The sequence below is a fragment of the Athalia rosae genome, chromosome 1 (assembly GCF_917208135.1).
Source record: "Athalia rosae chromosome 1, iyAthRosa1.1, whole genome shotgun sequence".
Lineage (NCBI taxonomy): Eukaryota > Metazoa > Arthropoda > Insecta > Hymenoptera > Athaliidae > Athalia > Athalia rosae.
In genome coordinates, this window is record NC_064026.1 from 3,049,448 (window position 1) to 3,072,998 (window position 23,551).

Genomic DNA, 23,551 nt, shown 5'->3' on the forward strand with positions numbered 1-23,551 from the left:
AAATGTGTACGATTGATTTCCACGCGATTTTTTTCATCCCTGTGATAATATCGGCGTACCCCTTCATCACGGCTGTATAACACTTAATTTAAAGGACTTTAATTTGAAAATTTATTTCCAAAAAAATCACGTAATCTGTGGACTCGGAATTTTCGTTCAACTCTCAAAAACGCTTTCGGGATTATTATTCGTTGGATTCGTTATCGAGATTATCGAACGTTCTTTTGATAGGTTTTTCGTGTTTTCATGCAACCGCACACCGAGGGTATACGACCGTCGTATGATTTCCTCTCCGAGAAGATACGGGGACTCGGATCGCATCGATAAGATATAACGAAAGGGCGCTGTAATATCGGAGCTTACGTTGCCTCATCATCCAGCCACGCCTCCCCAGAAACTTTATCGCAATTATTTTAATTCCGAACTATAAACGATATCGATAATGCACAAAATCTCATTCAATTACGTCACGTAATTAAACGATCCTCTCTACTCCGTCGCGTCTACAAATTATCTTTAGTCTTTTTATACCTCGGTTTGACGTGTTCGTACACATCGATACACGGATATCTCAAAAGCGACATATATACGTACAGATAGATAGATTTGTATCATGTGTGTACAATATACATTATATACCCAAAGTTTGTGCTCGCATGTAAAATAATACAAACGATATAACGTGACAGCGCGCACGTGTGACGAGCAAAGGCATGACGATTTGGTATCGTTAGAAAGAGGGGTGAAAAATGAACCAAAAAGAAAAAAAAAAAGCAAAACCCCGTGAATAAAAAAAAAAAAAAGCAGTATGAAAGAAGTGGGAGCACAGTATATACGTACACCTATGCTTGAATTTCGATCAGGGTCAGCGCGTTCCGAGCAACGTGTAGTGAATCGCGATTAGCTATTTCTACGTGTTATTGATCGATCGTTGGTAGTGGTGTCTGAACCTCGCATGTATATATATATATATATACCAATCTGTGTATATACATTGCTATACATCATATTCATATCGACAATATTTGAATTCTTAATTTTTATCCTGTTCGAGGGAGTTCAGTCTCATTGTCAGAAGCGATATCTTAAACGACCTGATCTAGTGGAGGTTCATCAGTACATATATATAGTTTATGGGATCAATGAACCGCCATTTTTTTTTTCTCCCACCTCCCTCCTTTCCTTTTCGGAACGCTGGAAATTTTTTCGGACAGTTTATCGGAGAGATTCGGATTTTTTTTTTTTTTTTTAAGAATCTCGTTTCAGATCTGGGATTTAATTTGTCTACAATTGGTTGGTGGATTTTCGCGTACACACTGTACCCACGTCCTCTCTGTATATCGATCTGTATTATATGGGATGTAATTCACGCCCGGGTATTTGAACGTAAACGTGTTCTAACGCGCGACTAATTCGCTTCTTGGCTCATTAATCTTGGGCCTTCGCTAGCGCGCCCACGTGGACATTTTGACGGTGCCCAGGCGAATTATCCTTAACCTCCATCCTTTCTATTCCTGTTTCCTCTCTTCGTCTGTAACGACACCTTCCGTATTCGTCGTCTCGATCAACCCTTGCGTACACGCGATACGCTTTCGGATCAATCATATACATGTGTATATACGAACGAATCCGACAATCTTCGTATTCGGCAATTTTAATCAAATGCGTAAAAAATGTTTTTTGATTAATTTGCGGTTCCTCAACTTCGTTCGCGGTCTTTTTTCTATCTCGATTCGAGAATAAATCTACATATAATCAGCGGTGTTATTACATATGAACTTCCTATGTAGGTACGCGCGTGTGGAGCGGTAACGGTAAAATTTGAAAACTGTTAGAACTGGTAATAAATGAATTATGGATAAAACGGGGAAGGATCTATCTTCGAAAAATTTATGTATCCCCGCGTACGAAAAACGCGGATCCCGACGGATATGCCCCGAGGCCGCGTTCGCCCCTCGTACCCGAACACGGACCAACTAAGTCCCTCTCCGTAATTCACCCCACGCATTTGCATCGCCTTCGCTAATAAGGTACCGAAATTCTCTAATATCGGTTAATGACGCGCGGTTGATGATACGCGGCCGGAATTACCTATGTATAGATATCGCAATAGACGCGTGTCTGACGGCTATAAATCATATTTCCTTAGGGCGGACTATGTACAACGCGGCTTAGATCACTTTGTGTCAACGCGTGGATCCCCCCCTACTACCCTCGAATACCGATCCCCTTCCCCGAAGGATCTTCCTCCGTAAAAAAAATGAATCTATGCAGATCGTTGAACTTCTTTCTCAAAAATCGCTCGAATGTAAAGGGGTAGGAATCCCTGGATGATTTTTTTAGATTTAGATTAGCTCCGGAATCGAAATGACGGATTTTCGCTTTTGAAAATATCGGCGAACGGCGCGGTGCCTGCACATGTGAAGTTGGCGGAAGTGAAGGTATATATACACTATACGTGTAAGCGTAAAGTATAAGATCGGGGAAAAAGAAAAATGAAAGAAACCGATAATATAGGTGGTGCAGAAGACGAAGGAGGAGGACGAAGGAGAATTAATGTGAACCCGCAACACTCGCGAATGAGAACGCGCCCGAGCAGAACTTTATCGATGGATGCTTTCTCCGAACTTTCACGGCGATTTCGAATTGTTCCCTTTCCTCGGGCACCTCTTTTACTATACGTATACACTATTGCTTGAAATCTAGTTCATAACGAAGAACGGACGCGTACATTTTTCTTTATTCTATTTTCGCTGTGCAATTTCTGCATCCAATCTAAGGATACGTAATCCTTTTTTATCCTTTTTTTTTCCTCGTTTCTTTGGTACCGATCTCGTCGGTCGTTTCGTCGAAGAATCGCCTTCGATCCAGCGGGCAAAAAATGCGTGCATTTACACTCGCTTGGAAATGTAGTGTCTCCAAAAAAAAACAGAAAAAAACAAAAAAAAAACCAATAGTTTTGTTATCTATACGTTGTCTCCGGTCGGACAGGATTATCTATTCGTTCAGGTGCGCCGGCGACTGGATCGCAAGGGATACACTCGAAAATCGGTGGAATCTGTAGGAATTATTCGTCCTATTACTTTCTAGTCCGCCGACTTCGTAGATAAGGGTCTTAGTTCGGTTAGGGGTTGAATCGCCATTCGCAGGACCGATGTCGCAGATCTTCGAAGAGTCGGCTAATAAATTTCATCGACTTCTCCTTACCTCTGCCTTCGTTGTCGATATATTCTTCATTTTTTTTTTTTGTTTTTTTTTCGTTCTTCTCCCTTATCACGCATCCTTTTTTTCCTCTATCGTTCGGCTTCTAAAAATTGCGGACACCGCGCTATCGGTCGATCGTCCGTTGTAATTTTGTGCGATGAATTAATTAGGATAATTATTAAAAAATGAGGAATTATGTATATCGTCGGTTTTGAAAAACAACGGTGTACGGGATGTAAAGATATATATGTATAAATTTCATTTTACTCCCATCGTGAATCTGCTCGCTGTATCGATCCTTCGCGGGGTCGTACTTGAAAAATCAGCCTGGAAATATAATTTCACGTTTGCGCAGACGAACCGTAGAAATAATATATATATATATATATATATATATATATACATATATATTCACGGTACTAATATAAAATAATATTAAATTACTTTTATTCATGTTTTGATTTTAATTTTTGTTCCGAGTTTTTTTCATTCCTTTATTTCTTCCCTTCGGTCTCTATTTATTCTCTACCGTCTATACCGTCCTCTCTCGAATAGAGTGCGTTGACTTCTTCTATTACACAATTTCGTTAAGTTAATTACACTGCACGTGAAAATATATTATCTGTATACGCAACGAGCGACAGTCGTGGTATTTTTTATTTATCCGGCTTCGTATTCAAAATCAATCTGATTGCGATCCTAATTTCGTACGGAGAAGACCTACGCTTATCATCCGTACGCGCGTTTCCATCGGAGTCCCTCATATTTTTTCGTATAGAAAGATAGTCGCGTCGTTGAAATTTCGCAAAGAAAACGGGCGTGAAAGTAAGAACAAAAAGGAGGCCGAAGTGAAATTGAAAGAAACGCCGAAGGAGGTACTCGCGATCTGCGTACGTGAATTATATAATAAGCCCAATTATTGTTTGTTCTTGACCGCGGTCAACCCGAGTTTGTACACGAAAACGAAACTATTTACCCTCGTCCGTGGCATGTACGACGTATACACGCGTACCCGCGCTTGCTATATTATTTGTACATAAACTTATTATGTGTACATGCATATGTGGTATATGATATATAATATATGCATACGAATTGTTTATGAAGTTGCGTTTTACGTTGGACAGAGTTAGGTGTAAGTACGCGTACATATGTGCGTTACATATATATATATATATATATATGGTTATTTACATAGAGGAGGTTCGCGTAACAAAAGACATGGTGTTTACACGAGATTCGGTGAAAGTTTTCGGGAAAGTTGAGAACCCTCATGGGAGCCTGGGTAATAAAATGAGGACCCCTGCCCTCCCCTGGGGGTGGGGGCCCCCTCGATAACCCATATTGTACCCCCCGTTCCCTCCTCAGCCCTCCTCGCAGCCGCCCCTGGCTGTATATACTCGTGGAACCTGGACCAGTAATGTCTTTCGTCCTGGGACCAGAGGCAGATATTATCCTTTGAATATTAACTAAACGGTATTAGATAAATTTTTGAAAATTGATGGGCGTAAGCGTCGCAATTTTATCGTAATTGTCGTATATTTTTTATATTATAATTATCACAGCTTTTGTGTTTAAACAATTTTTGAATGAAAAACTAGAGGCGGAGCGCGCTGACAATAGTTTTCAAGCCCGGTATATACATGATCATATACCACCCCTAGTCTCCCCCTAACAACAGTGGGGTGGTACAGTCGAAGCAAAAAATTTACTTTAACCGGAATACACTCTCTGCTAGAATTCATCCTGCATTTTATCAAAAATTTGTCGATATGCGGTTATCCGAAGTAGAAAAAAAAAAATCACCGTCGCGATCGACCACCTCCTTCGCTTCGCCCGAGGGAGAAACTCCGATTTTTACCGCTCCGACGTTTTCGAAAATTCTTGCGTCAAATTTTTTCACGTCATTCGTAACACCGGCATCATTTTCTCGAACGTACTTTTTACGCCATAATTTTTTCTTATCCAAAGTATCCAGTGTTATCGATTTTCTTGTCTATTGTTTTTATTCCATTTCATTTTTCCCTACGTTTTAACTGTATCTATTGTTATTATCGCTTGTTGCGCAATGTCGGTGTTTATATAATATACAGATTAGAATACCGACGTTATCCGGTTATCGATGACGTATTTTCATGTTTTATCCCATTAGATTACGGATTATTATACTATATGTATTATGAAAGTACATATATATACCTATGTGTAAAAATAAAAATACTTTACTACCATTATTCAAACACCGTCGCTACATACCATCGAACTTTGCTCAACGATCGCCCCGCACGTAACATGAATTCTGCATAATTATTGACTCATTTCTTTTTTTTCTCTCTCTCTCTCTCTCTCTCTCTTTATTTCACAACTTCTTGAAACGTCGTTCGAGGATAAATGAAATGTATAATACATGACAAATCTTAGAAAAATCATGTTTGTCATAACGGAGTAAAGTACGAGTTTTAACTCCGTGAACTTTACCCTGGACTGCGCTTACATCCCCTGAGATCCGGTTCTTTGCCACAGCTTCTTATTCCGTTCTCTTCATTTCAATTCAATCTATTTATTCCATTCTTTTTTCGCCCCTCTACGTCCCTCTTCTTCACCCACTACACCGGTGTATCCGATCTTACCTGTGCGGAATTTATAGTTTTCCCCCCACACTTGATCGGACCGGAGACGCTGCATAATTTCTCGTCGAATTAGCGCGCGAAATTTTCTTTTTTCTTTTTTTCTTTTTTTCTTTTTTTCTTTTTTTCTTTTTTTCTTTTTTTCTTTTTTTCTCTAAAAACGTGATTGATGTATAATTTGATTTCTACCATTTCTCATCAAACAAAACCTAGTTTGCGCGAAAGTTATTTGACGAATAAAACCTGGTTTTAACAGTACATAACATGCCATCGGCAAACACATGCGTGTAATATTTTTAGGTACTTTATTTTTTTTACATTCTACCATTTCGTATGATATAAGTACGCGCGGTGTGTATATCTATAAAACATTTAACGATGTCAGAATTTTTTAATTTCGTGTCATATCTGTATACATACATTCATATAACGATCACGCGATATGTAAACGTTTCGGTCAATTTTATATGACCACCTTGCATTCTAAAATAAGAGGAGAAAAAAAAAAATTGGAAACGAGGAAAAGCAAACGTTGTACTTATTTTAAACTCTCGTTATAGCTCATATTTCTCGATTTTTTTTTACCATCGACTTATCTGATTGGTCGTTTTGTATTTTTTTTTTTTTTTTTTTTTGTACTTTTTGTCGGTCATCCGCATTATGAGTTTGGGCGAGGATTGAACTTCCACGTTTCTTGCTTCGCTGCCAGAATAAAAGGAAGAGAGAGAGAAAATATTCCTTGTAATATTTGGAAAATGTGGTAATGAAAATCAGGGAATCGAACGACGACCCTCCCCCCGGCTAAACGTGGCTCAATGTCTCGGGATTCGCGAAACGTCGGTATATTCTATAATTCCGAGCCAGACAGTCATGTACTCATGTGTTATTCAACACCGAGTACTGATCTACGCGAAAGTCTTTTTTGGTTGGTTTTTTTATTCTTATTTCATTTTTTCTTCTACTTTTTCTTTCCCTCTTTTAGTAGCCCGATAACCAACCACTGCGTGCCACATGTATTATGGCGTCGATAGAATTTCATTGCTAATAGGTGGCATGATTCAAACTCGTGTAGAAAATGAAGAGAGAAAACTTTATGAAGAAATAAACATTTGTAGATATTTTTTAATAATTTCGGTTTCTCTGTTCTTCATTTTTCAGGAAAGCGATAACCTTTGGTGGGATGCGTTCGCGACCGAGTTTTTTGAAGACGATGCGACGCTCACACTCACCTTTTGTTTAGAAGATGGACCCAAGAGATATAGTAAGCAGAAATATTTTTCACTTTTTAATAAAAATACAACGAAACTTTGCGCGAACTAAAAAAAAGTCATCTTGAGAAGAAGATTCAAAATATACTTCTTATCGTTCGAAATTTCATAAGTCAATGAAATTATTTTCACTGCGCTAATGGTAAAATAGAGTATCCGTTGCATCGCATCATTTTCTGTAATTTTGACGAAAATTGAGTTTTTCTTTTTTTTTTTTCTTCATCTCCTTATTTCGAAGCGCTTTTTCTGACGTATCGTGAGTAGAAAAGTCGCGTGCTTCAAGTTACTCTTTATAGGATAAGACCCCCGTGAATCTTTTTCTCGGAGGTATTATATAGCTGTCTGAAACTTCAAAGTGAGAAAAAGACTCGATGAAACGAAATGACTTGTAGCTCTTGAAAATACACATTTTACTCGCGTTCAATTTTCTAGCTCACAAAGTAGATACCGCGATATTACATATTTACGTTTGAAAGTAGACCAGTCTATTTATTGTAATTATATTTAACGTTATAATACGTCAATATCTCTGATATCAAGTATTAAATTCTCCCTCTCTCTCTGTTTTTTCGTTTCCTCACAGCGATAGGGAGGACGTTAATACCCAGGTACTTTCGTTCGATATTCGAGGGCGGTGTTACGGAGCTTTATTATAATATGAAACACCCCAAGGAATCGTTTCACAACACTAGTATAACACTGGACTGTGATCATTGTGTCATGGTAACGCATCATGGAAAACCTATGTTCACTAAGGTAACTCACCCGCACATACGCTATTGATTCTGAAATCCGATGAAATCATTCGAATTCTTTTAGCAATGAAATATTTCCTCATCTAATTTTCGAACGATTATTCCAGGTCTGTACAGAGGGTAGGCTAATATTGGAATTTACGTTCGACGACCTGATGAGGATAAAGTCGTGGCATATGTCGGTGAGAACGCACAGGGAACTTGTACCGCGATCCGTTGTCGGTATGCACACGGCGCAACAAGATCCTACGATGCTTGAACAGTTGAGCAAAAATATAACGAGACAAGGCATCACAAATTCCACCCTCAATTATTTAAGGGTAAGTCTAGCGGTTGGATTTTGGATTTATTGAAATATGAAAGGATCGTCTCCTGGTTTTGAGATTAACGGTGATTTTAATCGATGAATTTTCAGTTATGTGTCATCTTGGAGCCGATGCAGGAACTGATGTCTAGGCATAAGGCTTACGCGTTATCGCCCCGTGATTGTCTGAAGACAACGCTCTTCCAGAAGTGGCAGAGGATGGTTGCCCCGCCGGGTAAGAGAGGTAGACGGACAGATGCTTTACATGAGAACAGCTGGCCGCTGGCCGCATACTACTACAATTTTGCAAACTGTGAACCACCATTTGTTTATCATTCAAATTATTACGTTACGCGAATATTGTCATTTATAAATTGCAAATATCTGCGGTATCGGCTTTCAAGAACTTCGCTGTCTGGCCTCGTCACCATCAGATCGTTCGATAACTTTCCATTTTTATTCATTAAAGTGTCAAATAAATATCCTAACGAAAATTACGGGGAAAATTACTTGCAATATTCTATCGGAAATAGAAAAATCATTCAAAATTATGTTGGTCTTAAAATGAGTATTCTCTTCGAGGGATTCGTGTGTTTTATTTAGCTTTCAATTCTTTTGTGATATTTGGAGAAACACTAGCGATTCATTTTAGTTTTCATATTTTTGTCATTGCGAATATATAATGAGTGACTGGCGAGAATCATTGATTTAGAGAGCGAAGTCTTGGGAGAAATTTGACACGGCATGACACGATGTTGATATAATGCGTGTATTTTCGCTAAAATTGTGTGGCGTATAAACGTGAAGTATCTATTTGTCGCTGCATGTGTGCCTGTAACTAACAAGCATATATCAGAGACCTTTGATTGAAATAAAGGTCCACAGCTAGGTAGTGATATTGTATTAGTAACTGCTTATTTCCACTAGTTCACCATTTTGTACGAGTTATTTAATGAATCTGCTTTACAGAATCACAAAGGCCAGCGAATAAGAGAAGAAAGCGAAAGGCTAGTACGTCAGGACCAGGAAATAACGCACCACCTGCACCTAGTAAAAAAAGGTCCCCAGGACCCAACTTCTCGCTAGCGTCTCAGGTATTTATCGATATTACTGGATATTTCGTGATTCCTGATCACACGATACCGCTTGGCCATTGATTTTACACATGCTTCGATTGCTGATGATTGTTGCGATTTTCAGGACGTCATGGTTGTCGGTGAGCCCTCATTGATGGGTGGAGAATTCGGGGATGAAGATGAACGGTTAATCACGAGATTAGAAAATACGCAATACGATGCGGCTAACAGTTTAGATCCCCATAGTCACGATACGTCCGGAGGTCCACCACCGCATCCGCACCAGTTTCATTCCGAGCCAAATGCCGGAAACTCTTGGCCCCCAGACCGTGGTCCAGGACCACCACAAGGTGGCCCAGGAAACCAGGTAATGAAAATAATTGATGCTCGTTTGCTTTGGTGAAAATATCAGAAGATAGGGTAGAACGGTGAGACCGGATCGCATGTTTGTACGGCTTCTATATTTTTTGTTCATCTTTCAGGGAGTCCAGGGATCGCAAGGTGGTGGCGGAGCGGGAGTTCAGGGTTCGCAAGACGCCAATCAACAACAGCAGGACAAAAAAAGCCCCGCTGTGAGCCAGTGAGGCCAGGAGTCCCCGCGCCCCCCCACCAGGGGGCGACGGGGGCGCAAGCCCAAGAACATGGCTCCCTAGCGGGGCGAGAATCTTAACATCCCTCCTTCCTATCTAGGTCCTTCTCATCGCCTGTCACAGGTCGGTGTTCTCCCGCCACTTCCTCCTCATCCTCCGCCCAACCTTCCCTCCATCCCGGAAAACCATCCGCCTCCACATCCTCCTGCCATGGAAATTGGAGCTCCGGGATTGGCTCAGGTTCAACAAGAATTGCTCGCCGATTCAGGGCCAGGTACGATGTTGTCGCCATCTGCTCAGCCCGCTGGTGGGGGTTTGACGCAGCCAGTTCAGCAAGGTCAAGTCCAGGGTCAAGGTCAAAATCAGGCCCCTCTGCAGAGTTTGGTGCAGCAACTACTCTATCTACAACTTGAGTATTTATTGGCGCAGCGAGGTCCTGTCTGATTCAAGAACTATGCTCGCTCTGCATCAAGTTTTGAGGCTTGGACAACCAACCGAGTGAAACTTTTAGCGAGCATGCATGTCTTCGTAACTTGTTCGATATTCCCTATTACGACGAATGTCTGTTGATGAAAAATTGAAAATAATATGCTTTTAATCATTGTGACCAAGAGAAGAAACTTTCGAAGGTAGAAGTGCTTTTAAAAAATTCTATGCAGTTCAAAATTTTTCACTGCTAATTTTCTCTTCGATTTTAACAATTATTTGATTATTGATCCTCATCGATTATGGCTTGTTATCTAGTTATTGAGTTACCGGTCGCGTTGAGGGTGGGGCGCAATAAAAGGGACCATCGGTTGATCTCATTATTGGGTCCTTCTATGAGTCGAAAACGTGATAAAAAAAAAATATATACTTATGCATAGTCAATTCTTTTAAACTTTTAAAGTTTCGTAAATCGTCTTCCTCAATCTGATTGTGTGGAAAAAATCCTCTGTATTATTGATACGCGAAGCCTGAATGTACTGCAGAAAGGTACGAGTTACGAGAGATACATGCTTGCGAGCGACGATGTACATGCCTGGTCGATTAATAATCTAGCAGCCTGGCCTTTTATGGAGATTGTAAATGGTGCTTACTCTATAAACTCTACTGCTTGGAGATGAAATTCAAAGACAGGTAGTGAGGGTAAGCTAATTCTAGCGTGTGATAAACCCGAAAAGTGACTCAAGTGACAAAAAATAATGCACGTCGCAGAGACGATTCCCGCTCTGACGCGAGCTGTGAATGAATCTCTTATCCGTCAACAGTATTGATATAATTATAGAGTAAATAAATATAATATCGTAAGAGATTTAGTGTAAGTGTGTATTGTGAGCGCGAGAATACGAGCGAAAGAGAAAGAGAGAGAGTAAGTTAGTAAGAAAACAGAGAGTTGCATAATTTTCGGAGTTCTTGGCAGAGTGCAACCACCCAAATAATGACACTAGGCCCAACACCCGTTAGGTCATGCTGCCAAAAAGAAGATAAAACGACACAGTGAAGTATAAAATCCAGCTCCGATGAATCTTATCCCTTTTTTTCTGTTTAACGAACTACAAAAACACGAGGGTATTTTACGTTAGTATAACCCTTTTCTTAGGGATCAGGTGATCGCAATCTTAACTAAAAGTAAATAAGTGAAAATAAACAAGTGTGAAAGTGCATTAAAAAAAAAAAAAAAAAAAAAACGAAAAGAGAAAAACGAAAAAAATCAGCATGTTTTAAACTCAACAGTAAGACATCGCAAAGTGGCAGCAGGCATTATTAGTTCATACTATCTCACCACACTTGCCCATTTTAACAATGAATTTTTTGCATCTACAATGGACAATGTTTATATGGATCATTCATTTTAAATACACCGGTACGAATTGCTGGGTACTATGGAAAATATATAATAATCACAAGACATTCAACTGGTCATGGTAAATAGCTTTTGTACAGGTGTAGAACACACTGATAGGTATGTTTAAACAGTAATGGTACATCAATGTGGTGACCCAATACATTCATCACGAATCCATACACACGTTATAAATATTATTTATGCAAAGTTCCTTGTGAGTTATATTGTATATTATGTATATGTTCCTTGTTGTATTCGTTCCTATTCTTTTTTTTTTTTACTATTGGTGACGCGTTGTATTCTCAGTTTTACTCAACTCTTATTACCCTCTTAGTTTGCATCGGTCAGTGATTTATGCTAAGAAAATGTAAACGTAATAGTGAAATATATCTGATCTGTTCGACATTTGAAAAATCTAAGATCGCGCAAATTTACTAATTCGCTTTTGCTATGAAGATTCGCTTTATTATTTTTATATCCGACCGAAAGACAATCAGGTTTTTTTGTTCAAGATTTCTACAAGCTTTCCCAGTAGAAACCGGAAATTAAATATAAAGTTGACTTCTAGTTCAGTGTGAATCTTAAATTAAAATGTGGAACAAATTCACATCAATATTTGACCTCGAATATTCCATCTATCTACACTAACATTTTAACTTTACTGTCTGTCCAATTGGGTCACCACAGTGAAAAAATTAACGAAATGAACCCCACTACATTTTAATCCACAGACACCGTCCGGATCATTCAAAGATTTGTTCACGTGCTCATTGACAGAAAACTATCTGTTCATAATTTGTCAATTGGATATTATTTTCCGAATAATTAGATGCATCACAAATAATAGCGCTATTTTTAAATACTCACTTCCTATTATCACTTTTATTCGATGTCGAAACAATTAAATATTTCCTTCGGCTGGACAAAATTCTAAATTATGTACCACGAGTTGAGAAATCATACTATCCGATACGGTAATATGAACGAAATGATACTCTGATAATTTTTTAGGATGATCGTGAAAAGAAATTTGCACATGTTTACATGTAATGTACAAAAATCATCACTTTTTCAAAAACATCACCGACGCCCCGAGACACGAAAATATGTATGTACATATATTATACATAAATACACGTACGCATCGGCTCATCACATATTATGTCAAACATACCCACATGCATACATAAGATACATATATCTCTCCCTCGTAGCAACGTTGTTGCATATCCTTTTTAATTACATATGTATAAAAAAATATATATACATACAAGCCAACGTAGATATAGTACATGCAGAAGAATAAGGGAAAATCACATATTATTGAATTAATAAAGCAAAAAAATATCTTTGAATAAACAAAAACCACTGTACACCCACACACATACACACACATACACCCTTTTTCATGAATTATTTGGATAAGCCACGTGTGAAGCCAGTACAGTCCCACAGAGCGAGTGTGTGAAAGTATAAATAATGATGATAATGATAATATTGATAAATAAATAAACAAAAAATTAATAATATTAATAATAATGATAGTAATAATAATAATTATAATTATAATAATGATAATGATAATATTAAAAATAATAATTATTATAATAATTATATTAATATTAAATAATGATGATGATAATATTAATTAAAAAAAAATAACAACAACAAACAACAATGGTATGAGTGCAAGAGAGAATTACGAATGAAGATCAAGATGAGATTTGTGGGTTCTAGGATAAATGATTTATTGACAAATGTTGTATATTATTACGAATTATAATAACACTATTACATTTAATTAATTATTATATACTATAATAATGTGAATTGAATTTAAAGAAGAAAAAAAAATACATAAATAATAAGTAATAGGAAATTTTTAATTGTTAGCAAAGCACACAGAGCCGACATTACAAGAATTTAGTTTAAAATGCAATAGATGCAACTGATCCACTTGGAGGACAGACGGCGCTAATGTTAGCACTGGAAAATGTTAAATTGTGAACTGCTGAGTACGTTGCGAGCCGCGCATTCCCAAAGTTTACCGATTTTATGCATCTATGGAAGAAAATATATGTTTACATATAAATTTCAAGTATATCATCCCCGTGTCACACAATACACGGTTTGTATCAAATGCCAGGCAAGATTTTTGATTAGTTTCAAGTAATAAAAATTCAAAGAATTTTAATCATTCTAGAAAGACCGATGACTTTTTGTTTTACGGTATGTAATATATTCGTTCGGTTCTTCAGAATCATGTAAAGTAAAACTGTTGTTTATTTGAGTGGAACTGTTGTAATAAAAGTTGTAATTAATCGAAGTAAACAGAGATGCACGTATAATGTATATTGTATTTTTTTCTTACAACCGTTCCATTCTCAAAACTTAATTACGAAGAATTTACTTCCCATTAATCAAATCTGTTAATTTTTTTTTTGTTCTTCTCTTTTGCTCCATTTCTTCAAAGGATTATAGGTTTTTATTTTGTTATTTTAATTTTCCCGCGACGCCTGTTTTGTCAGTGCTTTTTAAATGCAATTAGTCGAATCGGGACTCTCTCTCCACTTCCCTAGCTGCATAAAAACGATTTTTATACAACTTTAGAAATGTGTTTCGTTAAAATAAATCATGCATAACGGTGTGAGATGGACGTATCCGCGGAAATACGAGTGAAAAAAAAAATCAAAAACACTCATACATGTATAATATAACGCAACCTTCAAAGACTGTATATCTAAAATTCATAAAGCAAGTCAATCATTTGACATTAATTTTCATTACATGAAATTAAAACACAGTATCATCAAACAAGACTCCCGACGTTCTTCTCACACCGATGCGATCGATATTTAGCCCAAGAATCGGAATCATACAAACTAGTTTTTAAATATGTAAAATAATGACAATTATGATTAGTAGAAATATTGAAAGTATAAATTGTGGTGGTGACAATTTATCACGTGGAAAGCTTAGGGTCGTGTATGAAACTGCAACGAGGCCGCTTCATTTGGAATGCAATTGATTTATCGCACATTTTATCAGGTAGGGGATTTTCGAATGCCTTTGTTCCTTTTCTTTTTTTTTTTTAACCCTTTTTATTAATTTTCATAGTAAATGTCGAATTGGGTCGAACACCGAGTGTGTTTATTATATATGAAACGTAGGTGATTCGATGCGAATAATTGAGAAAATCAACCGAAAATCTATTCACCTGTCCGCCATGTTTTATATCTTACAAGTATCGAGTCAAAATTGAGAGAATTGAAAACAAAAAAAAATTATTGCATCGATTAATCTAAACACGTGCTCGTTAGATTTGGAATTTGTATTGTTTTTGTTCAAATTACATCAAAAGAGTAATCGAAAAAAAAGAATAAAAATATCGTACTGGAGATTATATCATGTTGTCACGTCATCGCATTGGTCTATCGTGATGGTATCAGAAGGATTATAAATATTCGAATCCTGGAAATCCGTGCGGAACTTTTGCGTGTGTAATAACATTGTTGCTTTACGGTTTATTCCACCTCCAGTATCATATTTTACTTTTCTTCCTTTTTTTTCACCCTGTTGTATATAGACTCTGATGAAATTTGAACAATGAAAAAAAGAAAAAGAAGAAAAAAAAATCAGAAAGAAATGATCGTTGATCATACTTCCAGGTAATGGTATAAAGAGAAATTCCTTTACGTATATTGTAAACTGGTTAAATATTGAAGAAAAAAATTACTAATAATAATTCGGTTATATATAGCATTTTGTAACATTTTAAATGTTTAAATAAAATGCGGTGTATATGTAATATAATTGAAAGTAATTCCTGTTTATACCACCCCTCCATTAAAATTGAATGCTACAACACGTTATTTTCCAAAATGTCTAGATTGTATATTTGTTTTGTCAAAATTTGAACGAAAGTTGATCTCGATAAAAAAAAAAAAAAACTACAATTTTGATATTCTAGTCGGAGTGTTCAAAGAGTGTTCCCTTTTTTTTTTAAGGATTCCAGTCTGTTTGCTCGACTTTGAACCTATTAATCAACTACAAGAGATGCGTGCGAATTATGTGAACATCATTGAGATGAGTATTTGGAGAAAAACTGAATTGGTCGTAGAAAAAAAAACTGAATTGATCATAGAAGAAATAACAAAATAAAATAGCCTCCCGCGATTCAATATCGGTGGATTGTTAGTGTCCAGTCTCTGCCGTATAATAATATCCAGATCAGAGTTGTGAGCTAAAATTAAAAATCGATGTAGCTCAATTCGTGCCGACATTTTTATCTGAGAGTCTCCTGTAGTCTCTAATTGTAAGAAGGTGATTAGAATAATCTAATTTGATAACAGAGCTGGGAGGTTTCATTTGAAAAATATGAAATCATTTTGATTGAAAGTCGGTCTACACATCCCTTGTGATTATTATTTGCAAGTAGAGGAAGTTCAGTGTTCAAGCTTAGTTGTAATTTATGGAGAAATTTATTGTTACGGACGTGGTAAAAAAAAAAAAAAATCTGAAAATAACGAATCTAATCTACGCGCAACGATCGCTGCAGTCGCTAAACACTGAGCCAGGGCTGACGTGAGGATTGTGCACCTTTATAGTGTATAAATAATAGTAAATTAGGAATGGTATGCGAGCAAAATATACATTATTAACCTCTAAGTGGACGTGAGCCAGCTCGGTATATTATATTAATATACATTCAAAGTTGGCCCATTACCATGACCAATAAAATTAAATTTCATCTAATTACATTTTTACGCACTCCAAATTTTTATCCTCATCATTTGTATTATAGCAACATGTGTTTAAAATCCACATTATATGTATGTAATCAAAATTGTAACTGAGAAAAAACGTTAATAAAAAAAAAGAAGATATTCCAAATCATGCATACAGCTAATTGATTTCATATTAATTTTTTTATCAATACATGTTAATTTCGGAGTCTATTTTTGATTTTATTCTTGCAGTTGTAACTAAATGTTCTAAATTTTTTATTAAGAAACAGTAAAAATTGAAAAATTGATCTTTCTATCCACCAAATACTAATCTTCAGTCAACGAAAGCAATACCGAACCGATGTTACATCATGCAGTTTCAAAAACCCAAAAATTCGATTTTCGCCGCTCAATCTAAGTTGACGCTTGCGTAGATTCTGTTTCCTCCGCCATGCTCATCCTGTGATCATTGATTGCTTATTCATAATTGAAAAGTGCGTGAAAATTAACATCAGCCTGGCAGACACTCTTTGAGACAATTTCCAATTTTTTTCAGGGATGCATTGGATAGTTATTTTGCAAAATTAGGAGGGATAATGACCGAATTTTGTAGAACATTCCGGATGGATCGTGCTTATTCACGATGAGTGGGGGGCATATAAATACCAGGATTGGATAATTCTTCAGTAACAGTGCAACGATTGGATCTCAAGGGTAAAGAACGCCATATTGTGAATCGGAATAACGCGAAGTGCGTATAGAGCTTGCGCGACAGTCTTTACGGGAGTTGCATCACTACACGTGAAGTTCAGATCTTCGTCTTTCGAGTAATTTTTACACCGAAATACGGTTTAAAATGTTGACCGCAGCAAGATTATTGAGTCGAGGGTGTACAGGAGTTGTTTCAGACATTACGAGGAAACAAAACTTCAGTACGATCATTAAAAATGTGAGTATTTCAACTTATTTCGCTGCCTAATTTCCGTGGCCCTGCCTTTAACCGCGTTGTCCTCTACTTTGTGCGTACGCAAGATACCTCATTAGTTTCTATGGTGTATTAGTTCTTCCGAAGAAGATCTATTCAACAGAACCTCCAAGGATCAATAATTGTTCCCATTTTTACTTGTTCTATATTTTTTTTTTGAGTCCCATTACAACGTAATATGCCGGCGTACTATATTAATCGGCCCTCTTTCCAAGCCGGCATGTTCCCGAAATTCTGCCTTTACATAAAAAAAATTTTTCTCAGGCTGCTGCACCAACGATGTCCATGGCCCAAAGGCAAAGTGATCTTCATCAGTACAGATATAAGTGAGTTGGATATTTCTTGAGATCTTATAAATTTTTTTTATTGTCATCGGGAAACTATGAACGGATTTGTGGATTCTACTTTTTCTTATTATGTAACTTTTGTGCAACATACTCATGTGTCAAAGATCACATTTTAACAGCCAGAGATTATTGCCCTAAATTAATGGAGTGGACCATTATCAGTCATTGTTATAACAAACTTATGATTTCTTGCTACTTTTCCATTGTAGATCCGAAGGTGTGAAAGGTGCTGTAATCGGTATTGATCTTGGTACAACATTTTCCTGCGTAGCTGTAATGGAAGGAAAACAAGCTAAGGTCATCGAAAATGCTGAAGGTTCTCGCACAACTCCATCATATGTTGCGTTCACCAAAGGTTTGTTAACAATTGCCTTTATTGCATCATTCTGTTAATTCTGAATAACTTCGTCCTGACATCTCACTACTACTATCTTATTTAGATGGAGAACGCCTGGTTGGTATGCCGGCAAAACGTCAGGCTGTCACTAACTCTTCCAATACTTTTTATGCCACCAAACGTTTGATTGGTCGTAGATTCGAAGATGCAGAAGTCAAAAAAGACATGTGAGTGTCAAAGAAAACTTGAAAACACTATTATTGATGTATTTTGGATCTTTCTGATCAATAGCTCAATGTTCTTCTAATTTATTTTCAGGAAATCTGTTTCGTACAAAATCGTCCGCGCCTCCAATGGAGATGCCTGGGTCCAGGGTGGAGATGGTAAAATGTATTCACCCAGTCAAATTGGAGCATTCGTACTGATGAAAATGAAAGAAACAGCGGAAGCGTATTTGAACACACCTGTTAAGAATGCCGTAGTTACAGTACCTGCTTACTTCAATGACTCACAGAGACAGGCAACTAAAGATGCTGGACAAATTGCTGGCCTCAATGTACTTAGGGTTATCAACGAACCCACTGCAGCTGCATTGGCTTATGGCATGGACAAGACTGAAGACAAAATGTGAGTTTATGTCCCAAACCAAATTTTATATTTAATCATCCCGTTACATGTAAACTAATATATCTGACTAATTCCGATTTCCATGAATTTTAATCTTGATTCGAACAGATCATTTAATCTACTATTCATTCATTTTCAGCATTGCTGTGTATGATTTGGGTGGTGGTACCTTCGACGTTTCTATTCTGGAAATCCAGAAGGGAGTTTTTGAAGTCAAATCCACCAACGGAGACACATTCCTGGGTGGTGAAGACTTCGATAATGCACTAGTGAATTACCTCGTCGCAGAGTTTAAAAAAGATGTGAGTATCATAATATATTTAGGGCAACAAAATTGGAATAAATCACCCAACTTCCAATGCTGTTCTTGAACTTGATAACATTCTTGACACAGACACAGCTGCTGTATTGTAAAATCACGCAAGTTACACACTTACAATGTACCCACAATCAACTACATATCTTTATATTACAGCAAGGACTTGATGTGACTAAGGACGCAATGGCCATGCAGCGTCTTAAAGAAGCAGCGGAGAAAGCAAAAATCGAATTGTCTAGCTCCAGTCAAACTGACGTGAACTTACCTTACCTGACTATGGATTCTAGCGGACCTAAACATTTAAACCTAAAGCTTTCTCGAAGCAAATTCGAGAGTCTCGTTGGAGATTTAATTAAGCGAACGTTGCAGCCTTGCAAGAAAGCTTTGTCCGACGCAGAAGTATCAAAGTCTGATATCGGAGAAGTCCTGTTGGTCGGAGGTATGACCAGAATGCCCAAGGTTCAACAGACTGTACAAGAAATCTTTGGCAAACAGCCTTCAAAGGCTGTAAACCCTGATGAAGCTGTCGCGGTTGGTGCCGCTGTACAGGGTGGTGTACTTGCGGGTGATGTCACTGACGTCCTTCTCCTAGACGTTACTCCTCTTTCTCTGGGTAAGTTTGTAACATATTTCTGCCAGTTACCGAATATGAGTTGCTTATATTTTTCAAATAATTATTCAATGTCTACTAGATGATGCTTTGTAACTAATCTTCTCTCCGATTTTAAAATGAGGATAACGAGATACCTGATATTTATTTTTCATTTTTCTGCTTCTTGTGCGGTAATTTATACAGAATTTGTTACCTATCCTTTTTCTGTATTGTTCAGGTATCGAAACTCTTGGCGGAGTTTTCACAAGATTAATTTCTCGTAACACTACAATCCCAACTAAGAAGAGTCAAGTATTCTCGACGGCAGCTGATGGCCAAACTCAAGTAGAAATTAAGGTACATCAAGGAGAAAGAGAAATGGCAGGAGACAACAAACTTCTTGGTCAGTTTACACTCGTCGGAATCCCACCAGCGCCGAGAGGCGTACCTCAGATTGAAGTCACCTTTGACATTGACGCAAACGGTATCGTTCACGTGTCAGCCAGAGATAAGGGCACTGGAAAAGAACAACAAAGTAAGTTCTATTCGGAGCCAGACCTATGAAGTTCGAATTTTCGTATCGATAAAATAACAAAAAAATTAATCTTGTGATCCCTAGTCGTTATCCAATCCAGCGGTGGTCTAAGCAAGGACGAAATCGAAAACATGGTCAAGAAAGCAGAGCAATACGCCAAGGAAGACAGAGTCAAGAAGGACCGAGTTGAGGCTGTCAATCAAGCTGAAGGTATCATGCACGACACAGAATCAAAGATGGAGGAATTCAAGTCTCAGTTGCCTGCCGAAGAGGTGAGTAACTTTTTTGTAAAAGTTTTAGGTAGATCGAAGGCAATTATTTCATGTAATACCAATCTATGATGTCAATATTTTTCGTCTCTCAAAGCTGACATGTGGACACACTTAACTGAGATTAATTATAATCAATATGTCTTAATTGCCAAGTTCAGAGAACAGCCTCAACGATTCTTTGAAATTATTATTTACAGTGCGAGAAGCTGAAGGAACAGGTAGCAAAGGTTAGGGAGACATTGGCAAACAAGGACGATACGGACCCAGAAGAGATCAAAAAACAAACGAACGAACTTCAACAAGCGAGTCTGAAGCTCTTCGAAATGGCGTACAAGAAGGTAAGAGTCAAATTGTCATTGTTGAAAAACCAACAAACACGTGATTTCTCACATCTTATTTTAACAAAACTTAGATGGCCGCTGAACGTGAATCGAGCAGCGGTAGCAGCGACCAGAGCAGCCAGCAGGAGGGCGAGGAGGAAAAGAAGAAGGAAGAAAAGAATTAATATGAATAATCTAAGTACAAATGGACCCAAAACGATCTCTGGGCTGCCACATTCACTTACATTCAAACCACTACACATGAAACTGAAAAAAAAAACAGGCAGATTAGTCGTCCTTCTTTGTAGATTATTTGGGTAGGTAGCTCTTGTTTTTGCGATGTTCCATCGGTAGTAGGTAGTGGCAGGTAGAGATGCTAGCGCGTCATAGTTTTCTTGACCACAGGACACGAAGCTACGCAGTGACGTTGCGCTTGTAGAGTTGACGAAGATGCATTTCCCCGAGTAACAGTAAATAGAAGACTTTCGCTGTAAAAGAAGTTAAGTTACCTGGTTCGACGAGTCGAACTTTCAAAATCTTTCCAGAAACGTCAACTATTGATTAACGAATAAATTAATCGACTAACTATTGTCACAGCATAAGTCGTCTGTTGAATCGTATTTTACTATTACAGGAAAACACCTATAATATTAAGCATATTTCATATATATGTTATTATATACATAAAGAAAATAATCCAGTATACGTGCGATCATAACAGAAAATTTTCATGTAAATTGTGTACATAATGTTATTATGACGTGTGTTCTTGAGGGTGGGACAGTTATATCGGTTGGCGCTGATATGTTGTCAAACCTTTGAACGGCCGGCTGACGTCATTCTCATTACCTAACGCAACATTTAGCGTTATTTTATGTGAATCCAGTGTTGATATTGCCGGCAAGATAGTTATTATTTGATATATTTCATACATTCACTAGAGGCACCCTTACCCAGTGTAAATGGGAGAGTAGTTGGAGAAAAAAACAAAGTGCGATGAGGAGAAAATGAGTCATAGATTAGCGACGTATTAAATAAGAATGAACACAAAACCAACAAAATATATGGAATATTATAAGAATTATTATTACCTTTATTGTAGAAGCTAAACTATAATCAGAATTCTCTTTTTTTATTTCGACCCACAAAATCTTATCGCATCGTAATTTTCATGTTATGTTGAGTTCATCAATAAAGTGTTTAACTTTTCATCAAGTTTGAATATAATATAGTCTTGTTACTATACAACTTTTTTTATAATCCGACTGTGATATGTTGAGTAATAACGTGTCACCTGAGTAATGGAGACGAAACCTTGAAATGCTGAAAATTGCTCTGTATTTCAGCCCAAGTAAGCCCGATTCTTTAGCTCGAGATTGAAAAAAAAATTTAAGGTAAATAAAAACTGCATTCAAAATACCTACCAATACATTCTTGACGTCGTATAATCAATACACGCGAATTGTTTGTAATTGGTATTTATTGATTCATTATAGTCATTCGATGGTGAGCCTACGAAGTAGGCGGGAAGCATATTTGGGATAAGGTGTGTTCACTAGAGACCTTTGATTGACCACAAGGAACATAAGGTATTTTAGTAAGATTTATATTGACAGTAATTTTGTTCGTTGAAGCAAATTATGTGGAAAAACGAATTCTCACAATCCAAGCAGATTCGAGGTACGTATAACTACGTATAGCTCTACTATTGAATTTTCTATTTTCGGACTCCCGGATATCGGATGTCTCATTTATCGAGCGATATTTGATCTGAAGCTTAATATCAAATTTGCTGTAGCTTCTTCACGTCTATATCTATTAAACAATAGCGAGATCCGCTCGTAAATCGATACGGTGTATAATAAATATGTTCACAAGTCTTTTTTTTCATCGCTTAGCAATATTCTACGATAACAATTTTTGACAAAAAAATAATTGAGAAACGGAAAAATTTGTGCGGTTCGATTTGTCCACAAATGGTCTCAAGTTTTAAAGGGATCGGAGCAAAAGTTTATTCGGCATTCATGTTTTTCTCTGTTAAAAAAAATTAACGCAATAAAAAAAACGCTGGAGTAGATTTTTCAATTTATAGCTATAAATATGTATGTATTAATTACGAATTGACACATTTTACTACGTTATATACTTCCAAGATTTGCTCCTCTCGTTTTTATGTATTAATTTTTCCTAATTATTTATTATCTTATTTTTTCTATCAGAGGAAAACATGATATTTTTAGGACTCGAATCCTTAATTTTTAGGGATGGTGAGCGCGTTGCTTGGAAAGCAACGTGTGAGGAAGAGATAGAGAGCAAGCGGATATAGAGGAAGAATATATTTACATAAGTCGTATAGGTGAGTAAGGTGATTGATATTCTTTTTTCTTTTCTTTTCTTGGTTTCTTTTTTTCCATCATCCATTTGTATTAGGCGTAATCGCAAGGAAACCGTTAAATTAAGCACTAAATTTCTCGCTCACTATAATAGCCAGCTTATATAGTACAGATCCTCAATAACTTTTTAGTCCTTGATATTTATTAAGTTACTTCGTTGATGATTTTTTTTTCATGTGAATTTTCTTCTTTTTTTTTTTATCCTCAATTTTCAATTTACTTATGTATATTTTTTTTGTTCCAACCGTTCTTCCCTGATGTCACATAAATTTTTTTTTATCTTGAAAAGTTTTCTGCAAATTGGAATACTCGGTTTTCTAAATGCAGTATACAATATTATTACAATATAGGTATATAATATATAGGTATATATGGATATATCACTGCGATACACTTCTGAATTACCAAAATCTCAATAAACAAAATCAAGATTCTGGAACCAAGA

At 36.9% G+C, this 23,551-nt stretch overlaps 2 protein-coding genes across 8 annotated transcripts in view; both read left to right on the top strand.

Moving 5' to 3' along the window:
* Positions 1-16,178, top strand: part of LOC105690817 (LIM domain-binding protein 2) — an 83,070-nt gene extending 66,892 nt beyond the window's left edge. For 6 of the 7 annotated variants that reach the window (XM_012408932.3, XM_012408933.3, XM_048656374.1 and 3 more), the window contains 7 exons: positions 6,990-7,092; positions 7,683-7,855; positions 7,962-8,174; positions 8,270-8,402; positions 9,128-9,252; positions 9,359-9,601; positions 9,717-16,178. In XM_012408932.3, coding sequence (XP_012264355.1) covers positions 6,990-7,092; positions 7,683-7,855; positions 7,962-8,174; positions 8,270-8,402; positions 9,128-9,252; positions 9,359-9,601; positions 9,717-9,818 — 1,092 coding nt within the window. In that variant the 3' untranslated portion in view covers positions 9,819-16,178. The remainder of the gene's footprint in view (positions 1-6,989; positions 7,093-7,682; positions 7,856-7,961; positions 8,175-8,269; positions 8,403-9,127; positions 9,253-9,358; positions 9,602-9,716) is intronic. The other variant, XM_048656375.1, reaches the window with a different exon arrangement.
* Positions 16,179-17,083: 905 nt separating this feature from the next.
* On the top strand, positions 17,084-21,940 carry LOC105690814 (heat shock 70 kDa protein cognate 5). The gene is made up of 11 exons (XM_012408925.3): positions 17,084-17,328; positions 17,629-17,690; positions 17,921-18,066; positions 18,152-18,275; positions 18,367-18,675; positions 18,815-18,977; positions 19,151-19,607; positions 19,825-20,121; positions 20,206-20,393; positions 20,591-20,731; positions 20,806-21,940. Exons 1-11 carry the CDS (start codon positions 17,236-17,238, stop codon positions 20,896-20,898), a joined length of 2,073 nt encoding a protein of 690 aa, XP_012264348.2. The 5' UTR covers positions 17,084-17,235; the 3' UTR covers positions 20,899-21,940.
* The last annotated feature ends 1,611 nt before the right edge of the window (positions 21,941-23,551 follow it).

Coding starts and splice junctions, on each gene's coding strand:
- LOC105690814 (XM_012408925.3), top strand. CDS start 17,236: ATGTTGACCGCAGCAAGATTATTGAGTCGAGGGTGTACAGGAGTTGTT. Junction 18,067..18,151: donor ATATGTTGCGTTCACCAAAG/GTTTGTTAACAA, acceptor TATCTTATTTAG/ATGGAGAACGCCTGGTTGGT. Junction 19,608..19,824: donor CGTTACTCCTCTTTCTCTGG/GTAAGTTTGTAA, acceptor TGTATTGTTCAG/GTATCGAAACTCTTGGCGGA.